At 33.4% G+C, this 24,013-nt stretch overlaps 2 protein-coding genes across 2 annotated transcripts in view; both read right to left on the reverse strand.

The window, feature by feature from the left end:
- LOC141301106 (neuronal cell adhesion molecule-like) overlaps positions 1–13,722 on the reverse strand; it is a 94,218-nt gene extending 80,496 nt beyond the window's left edge. The window contains exons 1-9 of the mRNA XM_073831356.1: positions 13,638–13,722; positions 11,958–12,063; positions 8,820–9,016; positions 6,490–6,612; positions 5,593–5,763; positions 3,283–3,394; positions 2,902–3,086; positions 926–1,057; positions 698–841 (exon numbers count right to left, since the gene is read on the reverse strand). Coding sequence (XP_073687457.1) covers positions 698–841; positions 926–1,057; positions 2,902–3,086; positions 3,283–3,394; positions 5,593–5,763; positions 6,490–6,612; positions 8,820–9,016; positions 11,958–12,063; positions 13,638–13,722 — 1,255 coding nt within the window. The remainder of the gene's footprint in view (positions 1–697; positions 842–925; positions 1,058–2,901; positions 3,087–3,282; positions 3,395–5,592; positions 5,764–6,489; positions 6,613–8,819; positions 9,017–11,957; positions 12,064–13,637) is intronic.
- The window catches only part of LOC141301104 (neuronal cell adhesion molecule-like), a 151,662-nt gene that overhangs the window by 80,417 nt on the left and 47,232 nt on the right, over positions 1–24,013 (reverse strand). The gene's annotated exons all lie outside the window — the stretch shown is intronic.

A 24,013-nucleotide genomic window follows, 5' to 3' on the forward strand; every position in this document is an offset into this window, starting at 1 on the left:
TTCAATATGGGAAAAAATTATCGAGATTAGCTTTTTGCCATATCGCCCAGCCCTACTCTTGATTACAGTGTAATAAAAGAGAAGCAACACCTTCTGGTTAACACCAGATTAGTCTTGTTAAATTAAGATATTTAAATATCGGTTGGGATTGTTAAATTAAAATATTTTAATATCGGTGGGGATTTGTTAAATTAAGATATTCAAATATCAGTTGGGTTTGTTAAGGTATTTCAATATCAGTCAGTTTTGTTAAATTAAGATATTTAAATATTGGTTAAGTTTGTTAAATTAAGATATTCAAATATCGGTTGGGTTTGTAAAGATATTTAAATATCAGTCAGTTTTGTTAAATTAAGATATTTAAATATCAGTTGGGTTTGTTAAATTAAAATATTTAAATATCGGTGAGAGTTTGTTAAATTAAGATATTCAAATATCGGTTGGGTTTGTAAAGATATTTAAATATCAGTCAGTTTTGTTAAATTAAGATATTTAAATATCAGTTGGGTTTGTTAAATTAAAATATTTAAATATCGGTGAGAGTTTGTTAAATTAAGATATTCAAATATCGGTTGGGTTTGTAAAGATATTTAAATATCAGTCAGTTTGTTAAATTAAGATATTTAAATATTGGTTCAGTTTGTTAATTTAAAATATTTAAATATCGGTTGGGTTTGTTAAATTCTTATTTTCTCACCCAGTACGTTGACGAAGGCGTTGGACAGTAGATATCCGTAGTGATTGGAGGCGTTACACTGGTAAACAGCGCTGGAACCCGTCTGAACCTCTGAGAATATGAGGGTGTCTTCTTCCACTCTCCTGCTGGCCTCTTTGGGAGCATCTGTCACAAACAACACAACGTCACACACACACACACACACAGCGCTGAAGAAGCTCTCAGCTCAAACACATGACAGTCACTGACCCTCAATCGGTAGTCCATTCATGAGCCAGCGGATGGTGGGTTTGGGGTGTCCTGCAGCCCGGCACGTGATGATGCCCATCTCCTTCGGGGCCAGAACCAGATTCCTGGGAGCGCTGATCCAGTACGGAGCCGCTGCCAATCAACCCAACAGTACATCAATATTACGCATGATGATCTAGAAAACGAACCCTTTAGAGATTTAAATGTTAATTGGCTGTGTTCCTTTAAAAGATTACAATGTTGTTCGGTTTTGTTTTATTAAAAAATATACATTTCAGGCAGTTTTGATAAAGTAACATATTTAAATGATGGTCAGTTTTGTTAGACAATAACATTTTGGTTGGCATTGTTCCGTATTTTAAGACATTAAAATATCAGTCAGTTTTGTTTAATTAGGATATTTAATTATCGGTTTGTATTTGTTAAATTACGACACTCAAATGTTGCTTGGTTGTTTTATTTAGAGATTTAATTACTGATAAATATTGATTGACTTTGTTAAGTAAAGAGTAATGTTAAATATTGTTATTTTATTCTATTAAAAGAAGAAAAATTTTGTTGACATTGTTCGATTAAGAGATTTAAATGTTGGTCAATTTTGTTAAATTATGATATTTAAATACTGGTTCAGTTTTGTTAATTTAAGATATTTAAATATTGGTTGGGTTTGTTAATTTAAGATATTTAAATAATGGTTGTATTTATTAAAATATTTAAATATCAGTCAGTCTTGTTAAATTCAGATATTTAAATATCGGTTGGATTTGTTAAGATATTTAAATATCAGTCAGTTTTGAAAAAGTAAGATATTTTAATATCGGTTAGTTTTTTTTTAATTAAGAGATTTAAATATCAGTCAGTTTTTTTGTTAAATTAAGATATTTATGTATCGGTTCAGTTTGTCAATCTAAGATTAAAATATCAGTCAGTTTTGTTAAATTAAGATATTTAAATTTCGATTGTTCTATTAAGAAATTTAAATATGTTTGTTGTATTTTTTTTAAAATACATACATTTCAGTCAGCTTTGTTAAATTAAGGTTTTTAAATATCGGTTGGTTTTCTTCTATTAAATATTTAAATATCAGTCAGTTTTGCCACAATCAGATATTTAAATATCAGTTGGTTTTGTTCTATTGAGAAATTAAAATACTGGTCAGCTTTGTTCTATTAAGAAATTTAAGTATACGTTATTTTCAATTTTTAAGGTATTTAAATATCAGTCAGTTTTGTTAACTTTAGGTATTTCAATATCGGTTGGTTTTCTTCCATTAAAATTTTACATATAAAATATTTAAATATACACATATTTAATTTTACACATTAAATTAAGATGTTTCACTGCAAGTTGTTTTTTTTTTATTGACAGATTTAAACATCGGGCAGTTACATTAAATTGTTAATAAGAGATTCAAATTATGTTAATTATGTTCTATAAAGAAATGTAAATATCGGTTTGTTTTATTCTTTTAAGATATTTAAATATCAGTAAGTTTCATTAAATTAAGATACTTAAATGTAAGCTGTTTTTTATTGACAAATTTAAACATTGGGCAGTTACATTAAATTAAGATATTTAAATATCTGTTAGCTTTATTATTTTAAAATGTTTAAATATCAGTCAGTTTGGTTAAATTAAGATTCTTAAATATCGGTTTGTTTTCTTCTAACAAACATTTACACTTCTGTCAGTTTTGCTTAAAGTGAGAGAATGTTAGTCTGAAAATGTATTAATAAAAACATTACAAAATATTTAAAAAATCAGGAAAATAAGGAATTTAAATAACAGTTGGTTTTGCAAGCAGGAGTAAACAATTCTCAAAAAGCATCAATGATACGATCGGTTGTTCATCATTCTCCAAATTTAATGCGCAGTACTTTAAGCGTGATGTTGAGCAATACAAAGCACAGCTTTAATTTGAATTAGGACTGTGATTTGAGGCAGAATGACAGTACGGTGATAGTTTGTGTGTTCACCGTTAACCGTGACTCTGATGGTGTGGGGAACAGTGCCGTGTCGGTTCTTGGCGATGCAGCGATATTCTCCAGCATCTGCCTCTGACACGTCCATGATCCGCAGCGTCTTATTGAAGTTCAGGAAGGAAGCTCGTCCGTTGGGAATCTCACCGTTGCGTTTAACCCACATGACCGTAGGAGTGGGGCTGAACGGGAATATGAGGGACATAAGTAAACACAGAAAACCTGTCTTCTCCAAAGCAAACAAACAGGCATTGACATGCATTCAGCAGTTCATGCATTCTTTTGGGAATCAAACCACAATGCCACGATGTACTACTTGACACTTCACATTCATTTAAACTGAAGGTGTGAACACAGATGTGAGCGATCTGAACTCACAGGCCGTCAGCGATGCACTCCATATCCAGAATCTCTCCTCTCAGAACCATTTTAGAGCTGACAGGCTCGCTGGGAACCAAGAAGACGGGCGCTCGCTCTTCTGCGGGTTTATCTGAAACCAAACACTCTCAGTGAGATCTGTCACAAACACAATTGAGCTGCTTACACACTAGATTGTAGATCATACTGTATTTAACAGTGCAGCATCACTGTTTTCTGCAATACTTTATATTTTATACTGTTTCTAACTTCGGACTGACCTGGGCCTCAATTTAAATATCGGTCGAGTTTGTTAAATTAATATATTTCAATTTCTGTCAGTTTTGTTAAATTAAGATATATAAATATCGGTTGCCTTTTAAAAATCAAGATATTTAAATATTGGTTGGGTTTGTTAAATTAACATTTTTAAATATTGGTTGGTGTTGTTTTTTTAAATTAAGATATTTAAATATTGGTTGGGTTTGTTAAATTAAGATTTAAATATCGGTTGGCTTTTTTAAATTAAGATATTTAAATATTGGCTGGGTTTGTTAAATTACGATATTAAAATATCAGTTAGGTTTTTTAAACTAAGATATTTAAATATGGGTTGGGTTTGTTAAATTAAGATATTTAAATATCGGTTGGCTTTTTTAAATTAAAATATTTAAATATTGGTTGGGTTTGTTAAATTACAATATTAAAATATCAGTAAGGTTTTTTTAAACTAAGATATTTAAATATCGGTTGGGTTTGTTAAATTACGATATTTAAATATCGGTTAGATTTTTTTAAACTAAGATATTTAAATATCGGTTGAGTTTGTTAAATTAAGACATTTAAATATCGGTTTGGTTTGTTAAATTAAGATATTTAAATATTGGTCAGTTTTGTTAAAATAAGATATTTAAATATTGGTTGGGTTTTTTAAATTAAGATATTTAAATATCGGTTGGGTTTTTAAATTAAAATATTTAAATATTGGTTGGGTTTTTTAAATAAAGATATCTGAATATTGGTTGGGTTTGTTAAATTAAAATATTTAAATATTGTTTGGGTTTTTTCAAAATAAGATATTTAAATATCGTTCAGTTTTGTTAAATATCGGTAGGTTTTATTAAATTAAAACATTTAAATATCATTCAGTTTCGTTTTATTAAGATATTGAAATGTAATTGTTTTTGTTTTGCTGACAGATTTAAATCAGTCATTTACATTAAGATATTCAAATATTGGTTGTTCTATTAAAAGATATTGGTTGGTTTTGTTCTATTAAGAAATTTAAATATTGACTCGTTTTATGATTTGTTTATTATTTGATATTTAAATGTCAGTCAGCTTTGAACATCAGCAAAAAAAAAAAAATCAAAATATTGAAAAAAAAATCTGTTTAAAACAGTAATAATAATTTCGACCCATACAATGTATTATAATTGTATATAAAGAGTTAAAACACATAACTTTAAAGAACTTAAGTTTTTTAAAATGTTCAAAAATCATGTTTTTTATTAAGTTATCATGTTTTTATTGTGTCGGCTATATCTTTTTTTAGTTAGTTTTACTTAAAATAACCCAATTGCAGTTTGATAGAGATGAATTGGAATGAAAATGAAAAAACATGATTTTTGATTTGGATTTTTGCAATTAGACTCTTCATATAACTGCCACATGCTTGCGGCTTTAAATGAAAACATTTTTTGTGAAGCTGCTTTAAATAAATATACAAATAAACTTGAGATGAACTGAATTTAAATAAAGAGAATGAATAAAGGTGTGGAAGAACTACATGAAGAACTAGATGAAGAAACAGAGTTCAGATGAGTTGATGAACGAACACAAAGACAAACTTCCCAGAATTTCATACAAGATCATAGAGTTTCTAAAGCAGAAGTAGATTTGATCGATTAGTCCAGGAAAGCAGAGCTCATTTGTTTGTGAATGAAGGTGAAGGTGAGGTTAGAATCAACCGGGTGTCGGTTAAACGTCAGGACGAGGGGTCGGTTAAACGAGGGTCACTAGGGGGCGCCATCACTCACCACTAAACAAATCAGTGTCATTGAAATAATCTGCCACTGTGTCATTGAGAGAATCCACTGAAACACAACAAAACAACAACACAAATCAAAGACATGCAGACAGAACATGACTGGAACGGAGTCTCTCATCCGGCATTTGCCTCTCAAGAGCTGTCTTTGTTTGTCAGAGCGAGCGGACAGTGCATTAACGTGATGAATGGATGTTCGGGCGTTTTAGTGACGCTCCAGCATCATATCCACACAATAGTGTTCATTCACACGGATACACAGGCCACTCGTCCCACAGACTTACTGTCGAGCACGCGGACGGTGATGGGCTGCTTCTGCTGGATGGTCTGCGTGTGCGGGAAGCGAGCGTAGCAGATGTAGTCGCTCCTGGAGTCCTCCGGCTGGATGTTGGAGAAGTAAAGATCTCCGTTCAGACCCTGAGACACACGCCGGCTCTGCGGCAGACGCTGGAAATCTGTGCAAACACAAGACAGACACATCTGTGAACTGAACCCGCTTAAAACTACTGCGTGCCACTATGAAAACATATTTAGGAGATGCATATTTGTGTTTGCGCTGAGGGGAGCTTCAAAGGTTTCTACGTGTTTCTGCAGCACTGATTGATGAATCACAGACAAATCTCACGGATTCTTTCATAAACAAAGTGTTAATAAGAGATTGATTGTGTAGTGGAAAGAGCTGTGTTGATTATAATGGAGCTTTGTGAGATTGCCATGAACTACAGTAAGACGACTGACAGATCTGAATGATTTTTAAGGGAGTTTGCAAATGAGATATTGATTTAATACAAGTTCAGCTGCCGGTAGTTAAAAAAGTTTGGCTTGAGAAAGCCGGACCAGAAAGTTTGAATGTTTAAAGAAGTTTAACTAGTTTAGGAATTTAAGAAGTTTAATAGTATAAAAAGTCGTAAAAGTAAAAAAAGCAAGGTGTTATATTGTTGTATGTTTCTAGCATGATTAACAAGTTGCTAGCATGTTTCTAACATGATTAGCAAGTTGCTAACATGATTCTAATGTGATTAACACATTAGAATTAACATTCTGTTAATCTGTTGCTGATTGGATGTTGAGATGTGGGCGTGGCACTCTAGCAGGGGCGGAGCTCTGGAACACATCACCAGAGGGCAGAGTGACACTGATCAAAGCCATTCTATATGATCTCTAATATGTGTTTGACTTACTGTTGTCCATCCAGAATATGATGGGCGGCGGGAGGCCGGCGGGCGGGCGGCAGTGCAGAATTAAAGACTGTCCCTTCTGTGCAACGATTGGACTGATTCTCTCCTTAGACCACAGAGGAGATCCTGCACAAACAGAAATGATCACATGACCCAAAACACGTGTGAAGGTGCAATCTTAAAGAGACAGTTCAAATAAAAATGAATATTCACTGTTATTTTACTGACCCTCAGACCATCCATTTTTCTTGAGTAAAACAGTACATAAGATTTTTAGCTGAAACCATGCTTTTTGATTTGTAAAATGCAAGTCAACAGCTACTGTCACTTTAAGAGTAAAAAAAAAAAAAAAACATATCAGGTAACACAAAAGTAATATGCATGGCTCCTGGTGATCTATAGAGGTCTCATGAAATGAAAGGATTGGTCTGTGCAAGACACTGAGCATTATTTACAACATTATTACAAAGGTGAGTTAGATCTGTGCTTTCAGACGGTTCAGTCCAATTTGATGATTTTGAAACAAGCTAAATAATCTACCAATGCAGTAGATTGCTTTTTTTTTCTGATAACAAGACAATGATTTTTAGCTGTCAAGAAAATCCTTCTTGATGTAAGAATTTTAGATATTTTAGCTGGAAACAAGACAAAAAAATCTAAGTAAGAAAAACATTTTTTGCAGTGTAAGAGTCAAAAAAGAATATTAGGCATCACCCGCTCAAAAAACCCGATCTAAATGAAAAGAGTCGCAATCCGCGTTCCGAATTTCCATTCTGAAGCAAAACATTCACAAACCCGCTTCGATGTTCCAATATGAATCAAATGATTCGCAAACTGTGCGCTCCAAAGTCTCAATCTAATGATTTGTGAATCAGCGTGGTGCGAATCATTTATGAACCCACTCTGAAGTATTAATTTCTATAATTTCTTTTTCTGTAAAAAAAAAAAAAAAAAATACATATATACTCCAAGCTTATGAATGGAATAGTGTTAAGAAAGCTTTTTATTTCAGAAAAATGCAGATTTTTGGATCTTTCTATTCATCAAAGAGTCCTGAATTTTTTTTTTTACTATATTTTCAAAAATATTGATAATAATAATAACATATAATAATATTTGAAAGTTCCAAACTGAATCTGAATCAAATGATTCGCAAACTCGCTCAAAAGTTGCAATCTAAATCAAATGATTCACAAATCATTTGATTTAGATGAGGACTTCAAAGTGCATTGTGAATAATTTGATTCAGATGGCAACTTTCTGATCTGAATCAAATGATTCACAATGCACTTCGAAGTCCTCATCTAAATCAAGTGTCTTGCGAACCCGCTCAAAAATTCCAATCTCAATCAACAGATTCACAATCAGTGTTCTGAAGTTCCGATATGAATCAAATGATTCACAAACGGTGCTCTCCGAAGTCCCAATCTACATAATGATTCACGAATCAGCATGGATGCCAAATCATTTATTCAGGAAATTATTTATGAACCCGCTCCAGAGTTCCGATGTGAATCGAATGATTTGCGATCCAATTGGAGCGCTTTGAGTGCTTTTTAAATTATTACAAGCGATGTTGTAATTCTAAAATGAAAGGCTCTTTTAATTTGATCTGGTTGTTGCGAGTGAATCACTTGAAATTAATGATTAAAGTCACGAGTTTGAATCAATCAGAAGGATCCCAGCATAAATGACTCACTCAATTGATTCGCTTCATCTGATCCTCTTAAGTTTTCAGCCATGTTTACACGACACACAATACTACTACTACTACTAGTCTAGCTTGCTAGTTTCATGACATTAACTGAAATAAGCAAAAAAAAAAATGTTGCTATTTTTAAGGGTTTTCCAGGCCTTAAATTTCAAAAAGTCAATTTCAAGTACTTTAAGCACCTTATACGAACCTTATATCATTCACCAAAGAGCATGGTTTCAGCTAAAAACTTTCTTTACTGTACTACTGAAGAAAAAAAAACACCTACATCTCGGATGGCCTTAGGATGAGTCAATTAACAGCAAATGTTCAGTTTTGGGTGAACCGTCCCTTTAAACTCAGTTATTTCAAGCAGAGATGAGAATAATGAGCTGACGCTGCAGGAAAGTGTTGAGGAGAGAGATCTAAATGATTATGACTAAATGAGGATCCGTCTGCAGGATTGAGCCGCTGCATGCATTACAGTCAAGTGTTGAGATTTACCTCCGAATATCAGATCTCTGAGGATGCTGAAAATGTCTTACAACACAAACAGTGAGAGAGCGATACGGTTAAACAGAGACAGATGAGAATGCGGAAGCTGTGATGTGATTGGCCGAGAGCGGGCCGTGTGACGTACTGGACTGGCGAATGACAATGTTGTTGGAGACGGCGGTGCCGAGCTCATTGTGAGCGGAGCATTGATAGACGCCTTCGTATGCTTCTGCCCTCTCTCCACCGCTGATGTCCATCACCAGCGTCCCTGAGCGAGGCTTCATGATGACTTTAGGATCCTTATCGATGTCGAAATGCGTCCCGTTCCTGGTCCATGAGAAGCTGAGGACAGAATGTGAAATTGTGAGTCAGTGAGACTGTTTGTTCCTTAGCTGACAAAACATTTGGACATTCTAATCTTCTGTTAGTCACTAAAAACATATCAGTACTAGTCAAACGTTTTTAAACTGTACGATTTTTAGTAAGTCTCTTTTGCTCACCAACCCTGAATTTATTTAACAGTACAGCAAAAACAGTTCAACTTTGAAATGTTTTTACTATTTAAAATAACTATTTTCTACTTGAATTTTTGTGATTTCCTGTGATCACCTAATAAAAAAAAAAAAAAAAAAAAAAAAAATCCAAAACACTTAACATCTGGACAGCTTATGAAGACTGCAATGTTATTAAAAGTCTTTAATGTTATTTTTTTCTCTCTTTCTCTCCTGCTCAGAAGTCCGGAAATTAATCAAATGATTTGCAAACCTACTCCGAACTCCCGATCTGAATCAAATGATTCGCAAACCTGCTCCGAACTCCCGATCTGAATCAAATGATTCGCAAACCTGCTCCGAACTCCCGATCTGAATCAAATGATTCGCAAACCTGCTCCGAACTCCCGATCTGAATCAAATGATTCGCAAGCCTGCTCCGAACTCCTACTTCGAACTCCCGATCTGAATCAAATGATTCGTAAACCTGCTCCGAACTCCCGATCTGAATCAAATGATTTGCAAACCTGTTCTGAACTCCCGATCTGAATCAAATGATTTGCAAACCTACTCCGAACTCCCGATCTGAATCAAATGATTCGCAAACCTGTTCTGAACTCCCGATCTGAATCAAATGATTCGTTAACCTGCTCTGAACTCCCGATCTGAATCCAATGATTCGCAAACCTGTTCTGAACTCCCGATCTGAATCAAATGATTTGCAAACCTACTCCGAACTCCCGATCTGAATCAAATGATTCGCAAACCTGTTCTGAACTCCCGATCTGAATCAAATGATTCGCAAACCTACTCCGAACTCCCGATCTGAATCAAATGATTCGCAAACCTGCTCCGAACTCCCGATCTGAATCAAATGATTCGCAAACCTGCTCCGAACTCCCGATCTGAATCAAATGATTCGCAAACCTGCTCCGAACTCCCGATCTGAATCAAATGATTCGCAAACCTGCTCCGAACTCCCGATCTGAATCAAATGATTCGCAAACCTGCTCCGAACTCCCGATCTGAATCAAATGATTTGCAAACCTGCTCCGAACTCCTGATCTGAATCAAATGATTCGCAAGCCTGCTCCGAACTCCTACTTCGAACTCCCGATCTGAATCAAATGATTCGTAAACCTGCTCCGAACTCCCGATCTGAATCAAATGATTTGCAAACCTGTTCTGAACTCCCGATCTGAATCAAATGATTTGCAAACCTGTTCTGAACTCCCGATCTGAATCAAATGATTCGCAAACCTACTCCGAACTCCCGATCTGAATCAAATGATTCGTAAACCTGCTCCGAACTCCCGATCTGAATCCAATGATTCGCAAACCCATTCTGAACTCCCGATCTGAATCAAATGATTCGCAAACCTGCTCCGAACTCCTGATCTGAATCAAATGATTCGCAAGCCTGCTCCGAACTCCCGATCTGAATCAAATGATTCGCAAACCCATTCTGAACTCCCGATCTGAATCAAATGATTCGCAAACCCATTCTGAACTCCCGATCTGAATCAAATTATTTGCAAACCTGCTCCGAACTCCCGATCTGAATCAAATGATTTGCAAACCTAATCCGAACTCCCGATCTGAATCAAATGATTCGCAAACCTGTTCTGAACTCCCGATCTGAATCAAATGATTCGCAAACCTACTCCGAACTCCCGATCTGAATCAAATGATTCGTAAACCTGCTCCGAACTCCCGATCTGAATCCAATGATTCGCAAACCCATTCTGAACTCCCGATCTGAATCAAATGATTCGCAAACCTGCTCCGAACTCCTGATCTGAATCAAATGATTCGCAAGCCTGCTCCGAACTCCCGATCTGAATCAAATGATTCGCAAACCCATTCTGAACTCCCGATCTGAATCAAATGATTCGCAAACCCATTCTGAACTCCCGATCTGAATCAAATTATTTGCAAACCTGCTCCGAACTCCCGATCTGAATCAAATGATTCGCAAACCCATTCTGAACTCCCGATCTGAATCAAATTATTTGCAAACCTACTCCGAACTCCCAATCTGAATCAAATGATTCGTAAACCTGTTCTGAACTCCTGATCTGAATCAAATGATTCGCAAACCTGCTCCGATCTCCCAAAATAATTCGAATGATTCACGAACTCGCTTTGAACTCTCGATCTGAATCAAATGATTCGTGAACCCAATCTGAATCAAATGATTTGTAAACTCATTCTGAAGTCCAAAAATGAATCAAATGATTCACGAACTCACTTCAAACTCCCAAAATGAATCAAATGATTTGCAAATCCACTCTGAACTCCTGATCTCAATCAAATGATTCGCGAACTTGCTCTAAAGTCCCGAAATAAACCAAATGATTTGCGATCCCACTCTGAACTCCTGAAATAAATCAAATGAATCTTCAGTCATATGTTCACACAATGCTGTCACTACTACTAGTACTGGCTTAGCTCACTAGTTTTGTGAGATTAATCGAAATAAGCGAGAAAATATTACGTTTGTATCATTTTTATTGATGAGCATAAAGAGATGTTTTGATAAAGCTTGGATTTTTAAACTACATTTCACTCACATTCTTCAGCACATGTTCTTTTACACTCAACAGAAGAAAGAAACTCAAACAGGTTTGGGACAACCTCAGAATGACCATTTTTACGTGAACCATCCCTTTAAAAATAGTCACAGCTGGTGTTTGATTGTCGTCTGGTCTTAGTCGTGGAAACAATAGTCGGTCACAGTTTTTATGAATGGAATGAAGATCATTAATGATGAGCACAAACAGGTTTCTCACCTGGGATGCGGTTTCCCTTTGGCATCGCAGTGGATGACGATGTTCTCACGTGGATCGACGATGTAGTCCTTCGGAGATTGATGGGTGATTGTGGGAGGCTGCGGCACTGTGGGTCACATGACACTCATTTACAGCCAATCAGAGAGAGACACACACAGAGGATCTGTCGACATGCAAAACCTGATAATACGCACATCAATCTACTGCAGCACATGCACTCAAACACTCTTACTTCTGTAAATCAGTGCATTAATGAGTCTCTACAAAGGAACTGAAGCAGCAGTCGTGCTGTGCGAACAGCATGCAAACACCGCAACACGGCAGTAAAACCATATTATAAGCAAAATAAAGAAAATAAAGGAAATAACAAGCTTATTTCACAGCAAACATCCTTCAGAAGGACAGCAGGTGATGAACTTACGCTCTTCCAGAAGCTTAGCTGAAGAAGCCAAGAGAATCACACAGACAGATTCGTGAGAGAGACAGCGTTACAGAGTGATAAAGATTTTCAAAATATTTCGGATTTAATAAACGTGTGAAAAGAATATGAATAAATGAACATTTTATTGCCACAAGTGTTGTTAATACCTTTAAATTACATTCTCTCTCTCACTCACACACACGAGTAAAGAGTATCTGAGAGGAGTGTGCACAGATATAGTAACTTACAACTCTCAGTTGCATCAATCCACTGTTAAAATGCACAATTTTAATGTACTGTAACTGATCGTCCTGAATCCACCTAGCTCTGATCTGGATCAAATGATACACAATTCACGCTCTGAAGTTTCGATGTAAATCAAATAATTCGGTATTCATGCTCCGAAGTTCTAATTTGAATCAAATGATTCGCAAACTCACTCTGAAGTCCCAATCTAGTCCCGAGTTCTAACGTAAATTAAATGATTTGCGATTTAAGCTCCAAAGATTCGATCTAATTCAAATGATTTACGATACGTGCTCCGAAGTTCTGATTTGAACCAAATGACTCACGAACCTGCTCAGAAGTCAAATGATTTGTGAACTCACACTGAAGTTCTGATGTAAATCAAATGATTCACAACACATGCTTTGAAGTCCACAAATGAATCAAGTAATTTGCGAACCTGAAATGAATCAAGTGATTTGCGATACGTGCTTTAAAGTGCTCTGAAATCCCAAATGAATCAAATGATTCGCAAACCTACTCAGAACTCATAAAAAAATAAATCAAACTATTTGTGATACATTCTTTAAATTCCTGAAATTAGTCAAATGATTGGAATACGTGCTTTGAAGTCCTGAAATAAATTAAGTGATTTGTGATACGTGCTTTGAAGTCCCAAATGAATCAAATGATTCACAAAATGATTTACGAACCTGCTCAGAAGAACCCAATCTGAAGTTCTGATCTGATCTGATTCGTGATACGCGCTTTGAAGTCCCAAACTGAATCAAATGATTTGTGATACACAACACAATTGGAGCCTTTTGAAACAGTCAATCATTTGGCGACTCATTTGAAGTTTCAGAAAGCTCTGTTTGACAAATCTCTACCTACTTTTTACAATTATTATGAGGGCGAGGTCGAAATTCGAAACGGAATGGCAACTTTAAACTGTTGTTTGCTAGTGAATCTGCTGATATGGATGGGGCTAATGTGTATTATATTTGTGCAGTGTGTGTGTGTGTGATACGTACGGTCCAGAGGAACCTCCAGCGCTGTGATCACGTGACCCAGGAAGAGCAGCAGCAGGGCCAATGGGCCGTCTCTCGGCCTGTCCATCACAGCCTTGTGACCAATGAGCCGCGTCTGGAGTGATTTTAGCCCTGCCCTCGAGCACGATCAGGACAGCAGTGACTCAGAGACACACAACACTGACACACACACACACAAACAAACGGACAGATTAATTTCACACACATAATAAACAAACACTAGTAGTATTTTATATATATATATATATATATATATATATATATATTCTAATCAATATTTCAAATCATTATCTATAAAACTATGACTGGGTCAGTGATACTAAAATAACACTGGTTCCAGATCAGTGGCTCTAGTGACTCGTATTCTGTGAATAACCCAACCATCAATGTAACGGCATCTGTGGAATCTCAGGTCAATCAGAGATCGATACACACTCACACATCAGTGTGATCCATATGAACACATCAGTGTGTCCTACATACAGAGCTCTGGAGCACACACTCAACCAAACCAACGCCTGTCATGGACTAAAAATATGATCCAATCTTCAAAAGAACACAAATAAAACACTGATGGTGCCTTGAGGAAATCTGAATCAATAACAAAACACGTTTCCAAACCCTGACATTCTACAAACTAGACAATAGTTTAGGTTGGCTTGAAAAAACCTAGTCTGCTTGAGTTAAAATTTTTTACAAAGACAAGATAGATGTTGATAACATGTTTCTAGCATGATTAGCATGTTGCTAACATGTTTCTAATGTTATTAGAATGTTGCTAGTATTTAGTTAGCATGGTTACCATGCTTCTCGCAGGATTAACAGGTTATCAGGATGTTTCTACCATGATTAGAATTTAGTTAGCCTGTTGCTAGCATGATTAGCATGTTGTTAGCATTTTTATAGATGTTTTACCATGTTTAGGATTAAGTTTGCATGTTTATACCATATTTAGCATAACGTTAGCATTTTGCTAGCATGATTAGAATGTTGCTTAGATGTTTCTACCATGATTAGAATTTAGTTAGCCTGTTGCTAGCGTTTTTATAGAAGGATTAGCACATTTTTAACATGTTTTATGTTTAGGATTAAGTTTGCATGTTTCTACCATGTTTAGCATAAAGTTTGCATTTTACTAGCATGATTAGCATGTTGCTTAGATGTTTCTAACATGATTAACATGTTGCTACCATGTTTGTGACATGGTTAACATGTTGTTAGCATGATTGACATTTTGTTAGCAGGTTTCTTCCATGATTAGCATATAGTTAGCCTGTTACTAACAGGATTAGCATGTTGTTAGTAGTTTTTTTTCCATGATTAGCAAATAGTTAGCCTATTGCTAGCATGATTAGCATTTTGTTAGCATATTTATAGAAGGATTAGCACATTTTAACATGTTTTACCATGTTTAGTATAAAGTTAGCATTTTGCTAAGATGATTAGCATGTTGCTAGGATGTTTCTAACATGATTAACATGTTGGTGACATGGATAACATGTTGTTAGCATGATTAGCATTTTGTTAAAAGGTTTCTTCCATGATTAGCATATAGTTAGCCTGTGACTAGCAGGATTAACATGTTGTTAGTAGGTTTCTTCCATGATAAGCAAATAGTTAACATGTTGCTAGCAGGATTTGCATGTTACTACAATGTTTGTGGCATGGTCAACATGTAAGCATTATTAGCATGTAGTTAGCATGTTGTTAAGATGTTTCTAACATGATTAGCATGTTACTATCATTGTTGCTAACATGATTACTAGTTCCTAGCATGTTGTTAGCATGATAAGCAAGTTACCAGCATGTTGGTAGCATGATTGACATTAGTATAAATGAATGAAATGAGTCAGTGATATGAATCATTTGTCTGAAGTGTTTATCTGTTAATCAGCTCAACAAACAGCTCAGGAGATCCATCCTAACGCTGAGCTGTAAATGTGTTGATAATTGCAGGTCATGTTAGCACAGCCGCTAATAATCACTGCCACACCGTGTGTTTTGACTAGCGCTGTTTCCCACACCATCACAGGAATGATGTTCTTGAACACAATCAAACACACAGAGCTGAAACAACACACTTCAACAGCCAGAACACACACTTAGAAACACACAGCAGGATTATATTGCGGTTAACTAAAACTATTAACAAAAAAAAAAGACAGCCCATCATTATTACTGCCAAGTAAAATAAAATAAACCATATTAATTACTTTTTTTTTTATTTCAGCAATTATTGACTTGGAGAGTCTAGAGAATTTGTTCTGCAGTTTTTTTTTTCCAGCTTGAGAAAAACATTTAGGACTAGTTTGCAATCTTCTCAATCATTTGTGACCTGATCCAGCAAAATGAGTCACAGTGACCCAAATTGCAAAACTGAGATTTTGGTATAAATGGAAAGAAGACCATTAGCTTTAAAATGATATCCTATTCAAAGTCCTTCCTTGAATGGTTTTACAGATATACCCATTTGAATTATGGTCATCTGCTCTCTTTGCTCAAATATCTGGACTACGAAACTTTGAGAGATTAATTTTGAATGTCTGTTCTTTGAAATTAGTTTAAAAAAAAATCCCACATTATGGGCCTAAATCTTAAAATAGAAGGATGCGACTTTCAGACTTGAGTGGTTTCACATTTAACAAATGATTTGATTGACAGCAGTGGTTCTAGAGGCATAGTGGTCCAGAATGAGGAGTTCTGTCATATGATATGAATATCACGCGTATGTGAGAAAAACCACGTGGCGCCCTTGAAAAATGCTATATCACCCCCCAGTGGCCGATTTCTTTCAAATTTCTCTCAAAGCTTTGGGGCCATGAGTCAAACAGACTCACCAAGTTTTGTTCCAATCGGCCTCTGTTAACCTCGTCTAACAGGTTCTCAAACTTCATCGAGCCAATAGTAGCCATGTTTTTTGAGATATACGCAAATTTCCTTATAGACACTTGTGGCACTTTGGACCAAGACCGTGCACAGCGATTTTCATGCTGATAAGACAAATGGTTGTGCAGTTATAGCCATTTTTAAGGTTTATCCTCTCTTAAAGCACCACCAAGTGGTCAATCTCCATGATTTTTGTCTTGTGACCTCAGATTGAGCTCTTACATACGTGTTCTGAGTTTGGTGATGATACCTCGTTCTATTCAGGAATTATCGGCATTTTACTAGAGTGGCCCAACGTTTTGGCATCCCTTTATGACGGTGAGTCAAACGTTAGACTTTATTTGGATAATTATTGATATTCGCTCTCCAGAGAATATTTCTGCACTTGTTCAGCTCTGATCGGGTGAAAAACCTATGACTATTTTGCAAAAATAGGTTTTGCAAAAAATCCAAAATACCTGAACATTTTACCAGGCTCACAATGGAATCACATGCATTTTGTCCGCCTACGACTGCCAGTTTAGGACTTCTGAGTGATTTTATAGTTTTGCTCGCTGTAGCGCCCCCGTAAGGCCAATTGGGACGAGCTTTGGTGTCGTTGTAGCCAGTTGAGTGTACTACCATTCCTCCAAGTTTCAAGTCTCTACGACCTACGGTTTGGTCCGAACCGAACCCAGATCTTTGATCTGTGACCATTCTAACAATTACAATAGGGTTTCAGCGCTACACACTTGAACCCCTGATTACAGAAACACACACCAAAACACTAAACCTTTAACTAAAATTAATAAGAAAGCAAAAACCATAAAATATGAACAAAATATGCGTGTGAATGCGGTTCTGTTGTATGTCAGCAGACGTTTATCTGAACGAGTGAGTCAGTCTGTGACACTGGAGTGAGTCAAACACTCATCGGACTGAAAAAGCCTGTAATCGTGGTCTTGTTTCCAGTGAAGGTTGTCTATGGCTCCGCTGTGGTCATGTAGAGATGAAAGTGTCTCAGTGACGCAAACACACAAAGACATTCCAGCAGACGTTTCCCATCAGCCCTCATTAGGTTTTATAATTGCGGAGGCGGAATGCAAATAATGGCCGTGTTTATCATATGAATGGCGTGTGCATGAATCCAGACCAGCGCTTTATGAAAACAGCAGAGCTGAGCGAGTCCAGCGTTTGATCAGCGGCTGCTGCTCTTGCTATTTCAGTCATTTGAAACACATTCACATGTTCATGCTTCTCTCATATCAGTAATCAGATGTAAAGGCATGTCATACGCCTAAACTAATTAAATTTATTTAGATTTTATTTCAAATACTTTTGTTTGCATGTTTTTTAATTAAACAATATTTAATGATTTTAATTTTGAATTAATGATCACATGCACCTCAACAAATACAATGTTTTTGTATTTTATTAGCTTTTTTTATGTAGCCTACTGTTTTTAGCGTTTTTCTATTTGAATTTTTTTTATATTTATTGATTTTAATTTACTTTAATTTGTCCTTAGTTTGTATTTTATTAATAGTTTCTATATACTGTTTTAAGTGCGTTTTAATTTGTACTTTTAAAATTTTATTTATTTTAATTTTGTCAATTAATGATCACATGCACCTCAACAAATAAAACGTTTTTATAAATAAATAAACTTATTTTATTTCAGCTAGTTTCCAAAGCAAAATTCTTCAAGTACTAAAACTTAACTAATTATTTAAAATAATTATTTCTTTAAAATATGTATTGATTAAAATTTTGATTTTAATGATCACATCTCAAATATAGAATGTTTTTATATTTTATAAATAGTTTACATTACATTTTTATTTAAAATGATACATTATTTTAATATGCTATTTTAGTGTTTTTTTGTGCATTTTTAAACTTATTTATTGAGTTAATGTTTTGATATTTTATAAATATTTTTAATATACATTTTTTTGCATGTTTAAAAATATTCAATTAATTTTTTTTAAATATACTGTATTTGGTGATTTTTTTAAATTTGTATTTAAAATAAATAAAGCATTTTAGTTAATTAAAATTAATGTTAACTGAAATAATATATATAACCTTTTTAAAAAAAAATTGTATTTTATTTATTGATTTTGATTTTGTCAAATAGTGATTACATGCACATAAACAAATAAAACTTTTTTTATATTTTAGAAATAGTTTTTTAAAATATTATTTTTAGTGTTTTTTATTTGCATGTTTAAAAATATTTATTGATTTTAATTTTGTCAATTAATGATCACATGCCCCTCAACAAATAAAACTATTATATAAAAAATATATATATATATTGTTTTTTTTTTTTTTTTTTTATATACTTGTTTTCTTACTTGTATTTTTATTTTTATTTATTTAATAGTTATTGGTTTTAATTTGATGTCGATTAAAGGTCATAACATAAAAGTAAACAAATACAAATATTTGTATATTTTATTTAAAATATATTAGTATTTTTTTTTTTTTTTTTTTTAGAAATTGCTTTATTTAGATTTATTTTACAATTACTTATTAATTTAAATTTGTAAATATTTAATTGAACTATCACTTCTTTTTATTATTATTAATTCACAATCCTCCGTTTGGGAAACCCTGATATATCGATGAATACAAATGATGAATCTGATTAATTTGATACAAACGTATCAAAACGATACGAGTTTGATGAATGAGAAACAAGATGAAAGCTCAGTGAATGGAGTAAAGATACTCTTGTGTTTCTGGCCTTTCTCCTGCAGCATCTTCTGTCTGAAGGACACTTGGTTTTGTGTTGTGCTCATTTGTGTTGTTTCTCCAGACGATGGAAAGCAAATGTTTGCTCAGCGCGACTCTGAACTCTGAATGCATTAACATTAACATTCTCATCTCTCTCTCTCTCTCTTTCTCTCTCTTTCTCTCACACGCAGATTAACAAACACCAACAAAATACACACAGACCCCTCCTCTCTCTCTCTCTCTCTCTCTCTCATGCTAATTTCTGACAGCGCCTTCTAAAAAACAGGCCTTGTTAGCATGCAGAGCCAACAAGAGCGCTATCTCACACACAAACACACACACACACACACACACACACACACACACACACACAAAACAAAAAACTCTTCATCCTCCAGTTAATGCTGTAAATAATCCCATCTACATTGAACAGCTCATCACTGCAGAAACTCAAACTCAGATCAGTTCAAACTCATTAAAATGAGACGAAAGAGCCAAACATGACCCTGATGGGACCCATAGAGTTACCACCATTCATATTTTTATTTCATATTAATATTATAATTCATCTTTATTTTAATTTTAGTTAAAGTATTAGTATTTTTATTACTATTATTAAAAAAAAAAACAAGTTTGTACAAACTTTATTTTTTTAATCATTATTTATGTTCATATTTGTATTCACATTTATTTTAATATTTAATATTTATTTATATTTATTATTAATATATTTTTTTCATGTCTTCAGTAATCTTGCTGTGTTTCTTTGGCATTTGTTTTTTAAAAATATTATTAATATTATTATTACTATTATGAAAAATGTCTAGTTTTCATACATTTCATTACAGTTCATATTAAATTGTGATTTTTGTTTTGTAAATACTTATCAATTTATTTCATTTTAGTATCATTTATATTTTGATTTACATTTATCTTAATATTTAATATTTTTATTATAATATATTTTATATTATAATATATATTTATTGTAATATAATATATGTATTTTTATTTTAGTTAGTTTTTGTAATTTTGTTGTGTTTTTTTGGCATTATTAGTATTATTAAATATCATTTTGGTATTTTGGTCATTAAAGTTTAAGTATCATTATCTATATCCATATTTCTAATTATAAAATATTAATAATATTATACATTAGTTTTTATATTACTTTATTATGTACGTTTTAGTCATTTTTGTGTTTTTTTTTTTACAATTACTTTTTTTAAAACTCTAGCTTTATTTAATTTTGATATTTTTTATTAATATTATTTTTTTATTAATATTTAGATTTAGTTTCCTGTCTTCATTGTAATTTTAGTTAGTTGTAGTAATTTTGTTTTTACACTGTATTATTACAATAATTATTATTATTTTGAAATGTCTATTTTATTAATTTCATTACAGTTTTAGTATTATCTATATTCAGAATTCTATTTAATATGAACATTATGAATTCATTTTTATGTTCATTTTAATTAAAGTTTTAGTTATTTTTAGCTTTTTTACTTTTATACTTTTATAAATTTGATTTCATTTTAGTATCATTATTTAAACTCCATTCAAACTTCCATTCTAATATTTCTCATCGATTGAACTATCTAGCCTAGCCTAGCAACTACAATCATGCTAATACCTTGCTAATCATGCTAGCAACATGCTAATCATCTAATCCATCTATATAAAGTTCAAAACTTTTAACTTTTACAGCTTCTTTAATCTTTTAAGCTAGACTTTCTCAAGCCAGCCTGAAGTTATATTGATAAGCTTTTTTATGTAGTTATTATTGTTATTAATTTGTTTCAAACTAGCTTTAGTTTTATTGAACACTAAAGCTGTGTTGTGATTGGACGAGGCTCTGTGAATGTGTCGCTCATTTGCATATGTAAACAGTCAAATATACGAGTGACTGTGATTCGTCAGAATCTGAAGGAATCTCTGAACCAGAGGCTGATTTTATGCATGAGCAGCGGCTGATCAATCATTGGACGGCTCCCGTTTCCATGACAACGAACCGCTTCCAGAAATCCATTTCCTGCTTTAGTTCTGTTGACCTTTTCAATAAGCAAAGAGGAAAAGCTGCATTTATTCACCTGATTCTCCACCGGCATCAAATACATCAGCAGAACTACTACTACACAACTACACTAGTCTCATCGAAAGATAATTAATGACATCTTTTGAATATTTGATAAAAGCTGAACTCCATCTCTATCAGTATTTGACTCATTCACATGCAGCTGTAATGAGCTCATACTCCTTTATATGAAATAAAATTAGTACACATTCATATTTCACACCGCAGGACCATTCAGAATCAACTAGAAAGTGTTTAAATATGGAGAACGCTGCAGAGATGAGGTATTTCTGTCTTGTTCTCCAGTACAAATGTATAAATCAAGACACATTTACTGGAGAAACAGAATGATTTAAGATAAAAAGTTCATTGTTTTGAATATAAATATAATAGAATTAAATATAAAGTCATTTTTGGTTTATGTTATTATAGTTAACTAAAGAAAACATATATTGAATGATTAATATTTTGTATTACTATTTTTATTTTCTAATACTTATTCAAATATATTCAAATACATTTTATTAATATTTTTAATTAGTTTTTATTTTTTTATATTTTCTGTTTTTATTAAAAACATCTGAAATAAAACGTTAAATGTTAATGTTAAATAAAATTAAAAAGATGTTATTATAATTATTATTAAGTTTATTTTATTTCTGTACAATTTACTTTTTATTATAATTTTATTTTAGCAAGTTTTCAGCATTTTTCATTTTTACTTGGTTTATCTCGATTTACTAAAATAACGTTTAATAAAAAATCTATATAGAATTATTTAAAACAACAAAAACTAATAAAAAACAAAATATAATAAAAAGTTAACTAAAAACATATTGAATAAATATTTTGTATTCATATTTTTTATTGATTAAATCATATTTTTATTACCATTTTGAATTCGTTTTTACTTTTTATATTTTCTGTTTTTATTTAAAAACTTTTTTATGTTAAATATATAATAAATTATATTATATTTATATTTTTTGTTTCTATTTAGTTTACTTTTTATTTAAATTTTATTTCAATATTTTATTTTTTTATTTTATTTACATTTTTTATTTCAAGTTTCATACATTTCTCATTTTTAATTGGTTTATCTTGATTTACAAAATTACCAAAAAAACTAAATCTATATAGAATTATTTAAAACAACAAAAACTAATAAAAACAAAATATAATAAAAAAGAGCAATAACATTGCTACAAATTTTAATAAAAAAAACATACTGAATGTAAGTTTGCAAGATTTTTCATTTTCATAGTTTTATCTTAATTTACTAAAATAACTAAAACAAAAAATCAATATTTTAAAATCCATATTTGAAACACCGAAAACTAAAAATGACTAAAAAACGTAACTAAGAAGAAAATAAAAGCAGAAAATAAAATGTAAAATATTAACAAAAACAGTATGCCGATAATACTTAAATAGCACTAGTGTTCAGATATTTATACCGGAAAACAAGACCAGAACAAAACATCAGAAGTAGTGCAGTGCAGATCAAGAGTATAAATAAAAGATGAACAAGTGTTGTGTGATGTTTTCTAAATGGATCTCCAGCTCAAACACACACAGATGAGTCAGCGTCAGCAAACGGCGCTCAGTCGAGCTGCTAATGGCAGTGATTGTGATGCTAATGTGAGCCGGGCTCTTTCGCTCATTCCACGCTCGTCTCGGATCAATAGCGGCGTCAGGATGTGCTGACCGTCGCTCCACCGGCGCTTTACTGCTATTGTGACTGTCGAAGCTTCTGCATACATTCACAACACAACAACAGACAGATGAGATGATAAACACACATCAGTCCAATGCGTTTACACCCATATATCAGTCACTGAACACGGAAGATGTGGAGCTCAGAGCGCTGCTGACAGCTCCATCCATCACCTCAAACATCACACACCTGCTGCTCTCAGATCAGTCACTAAACAACACACTTCTGATCACTGCAACTAACCACAGACTGTGGTTTGAAAATCTGTGGCAGCCCATAGAACTCAAAAAGATTTGTGGCAGCACCACCTTGTGGTCAAAAGTTAGCAAAAAAGGTAATAACATTTGATTAAATTGGTAATGAAACTGGTCTTCATATATTCCTTGGGTCATGCAAAAAACATCGATTTCAATTATGCCAAAACTGGCTTCCTGTCCGACATTTTATTAATGGTTGAAAACCTACTTTTTAGTACTCCTCCTAGACTATTGCTCCGATTTTCACCAAATTTGAATTTGATCATCTTCAGACCATGCTGGCACAAAGTTATGGATTTCAAGTCGATTAGTCAAACCGTTCTCGAATAATGCTGGAACAAATTTTACGAAAGCATGCAAAAATGGATGTGAGGCCTATATCTCCGCAACGGTTTGGCATTTTGAGATCAAACTTGTGGGATTTTGTGGGAAAGTTATACAATTTGGCGCACATATAGAGGACAATCTCAACATTAACCATAGCAAGATTGGAGCCTCTAACTCAAACTCTCTAGCATTCGAAAAACCGAGTTGAATTAACATCAAAATTTAAAAATCATAAAGTTTAGTTTTTCCACTATTTTCTAAAAGTTCATAAAACCTACTTTTTTCGAACTCGTCCTAGATGGTGTGTCTGATTTTCTCCAACATTGGCTGAGATCATCTTCAGGCCCCTCTCTAGCGCCACTGCTTGGTTAAA

The sequence above is a fragment of the Garra rufa genome, chromosome 25 (assembly GCF_049309525.1).
Source record: "Garra rufa chromosome 25, GarRuf1.0, whole genome shotgun sequence".
NCBI lineage: Eukaryota > Metazoa > Chordata > Actinopteri > Cypriniformes > Cyprinidae > Garra > Garra rufa.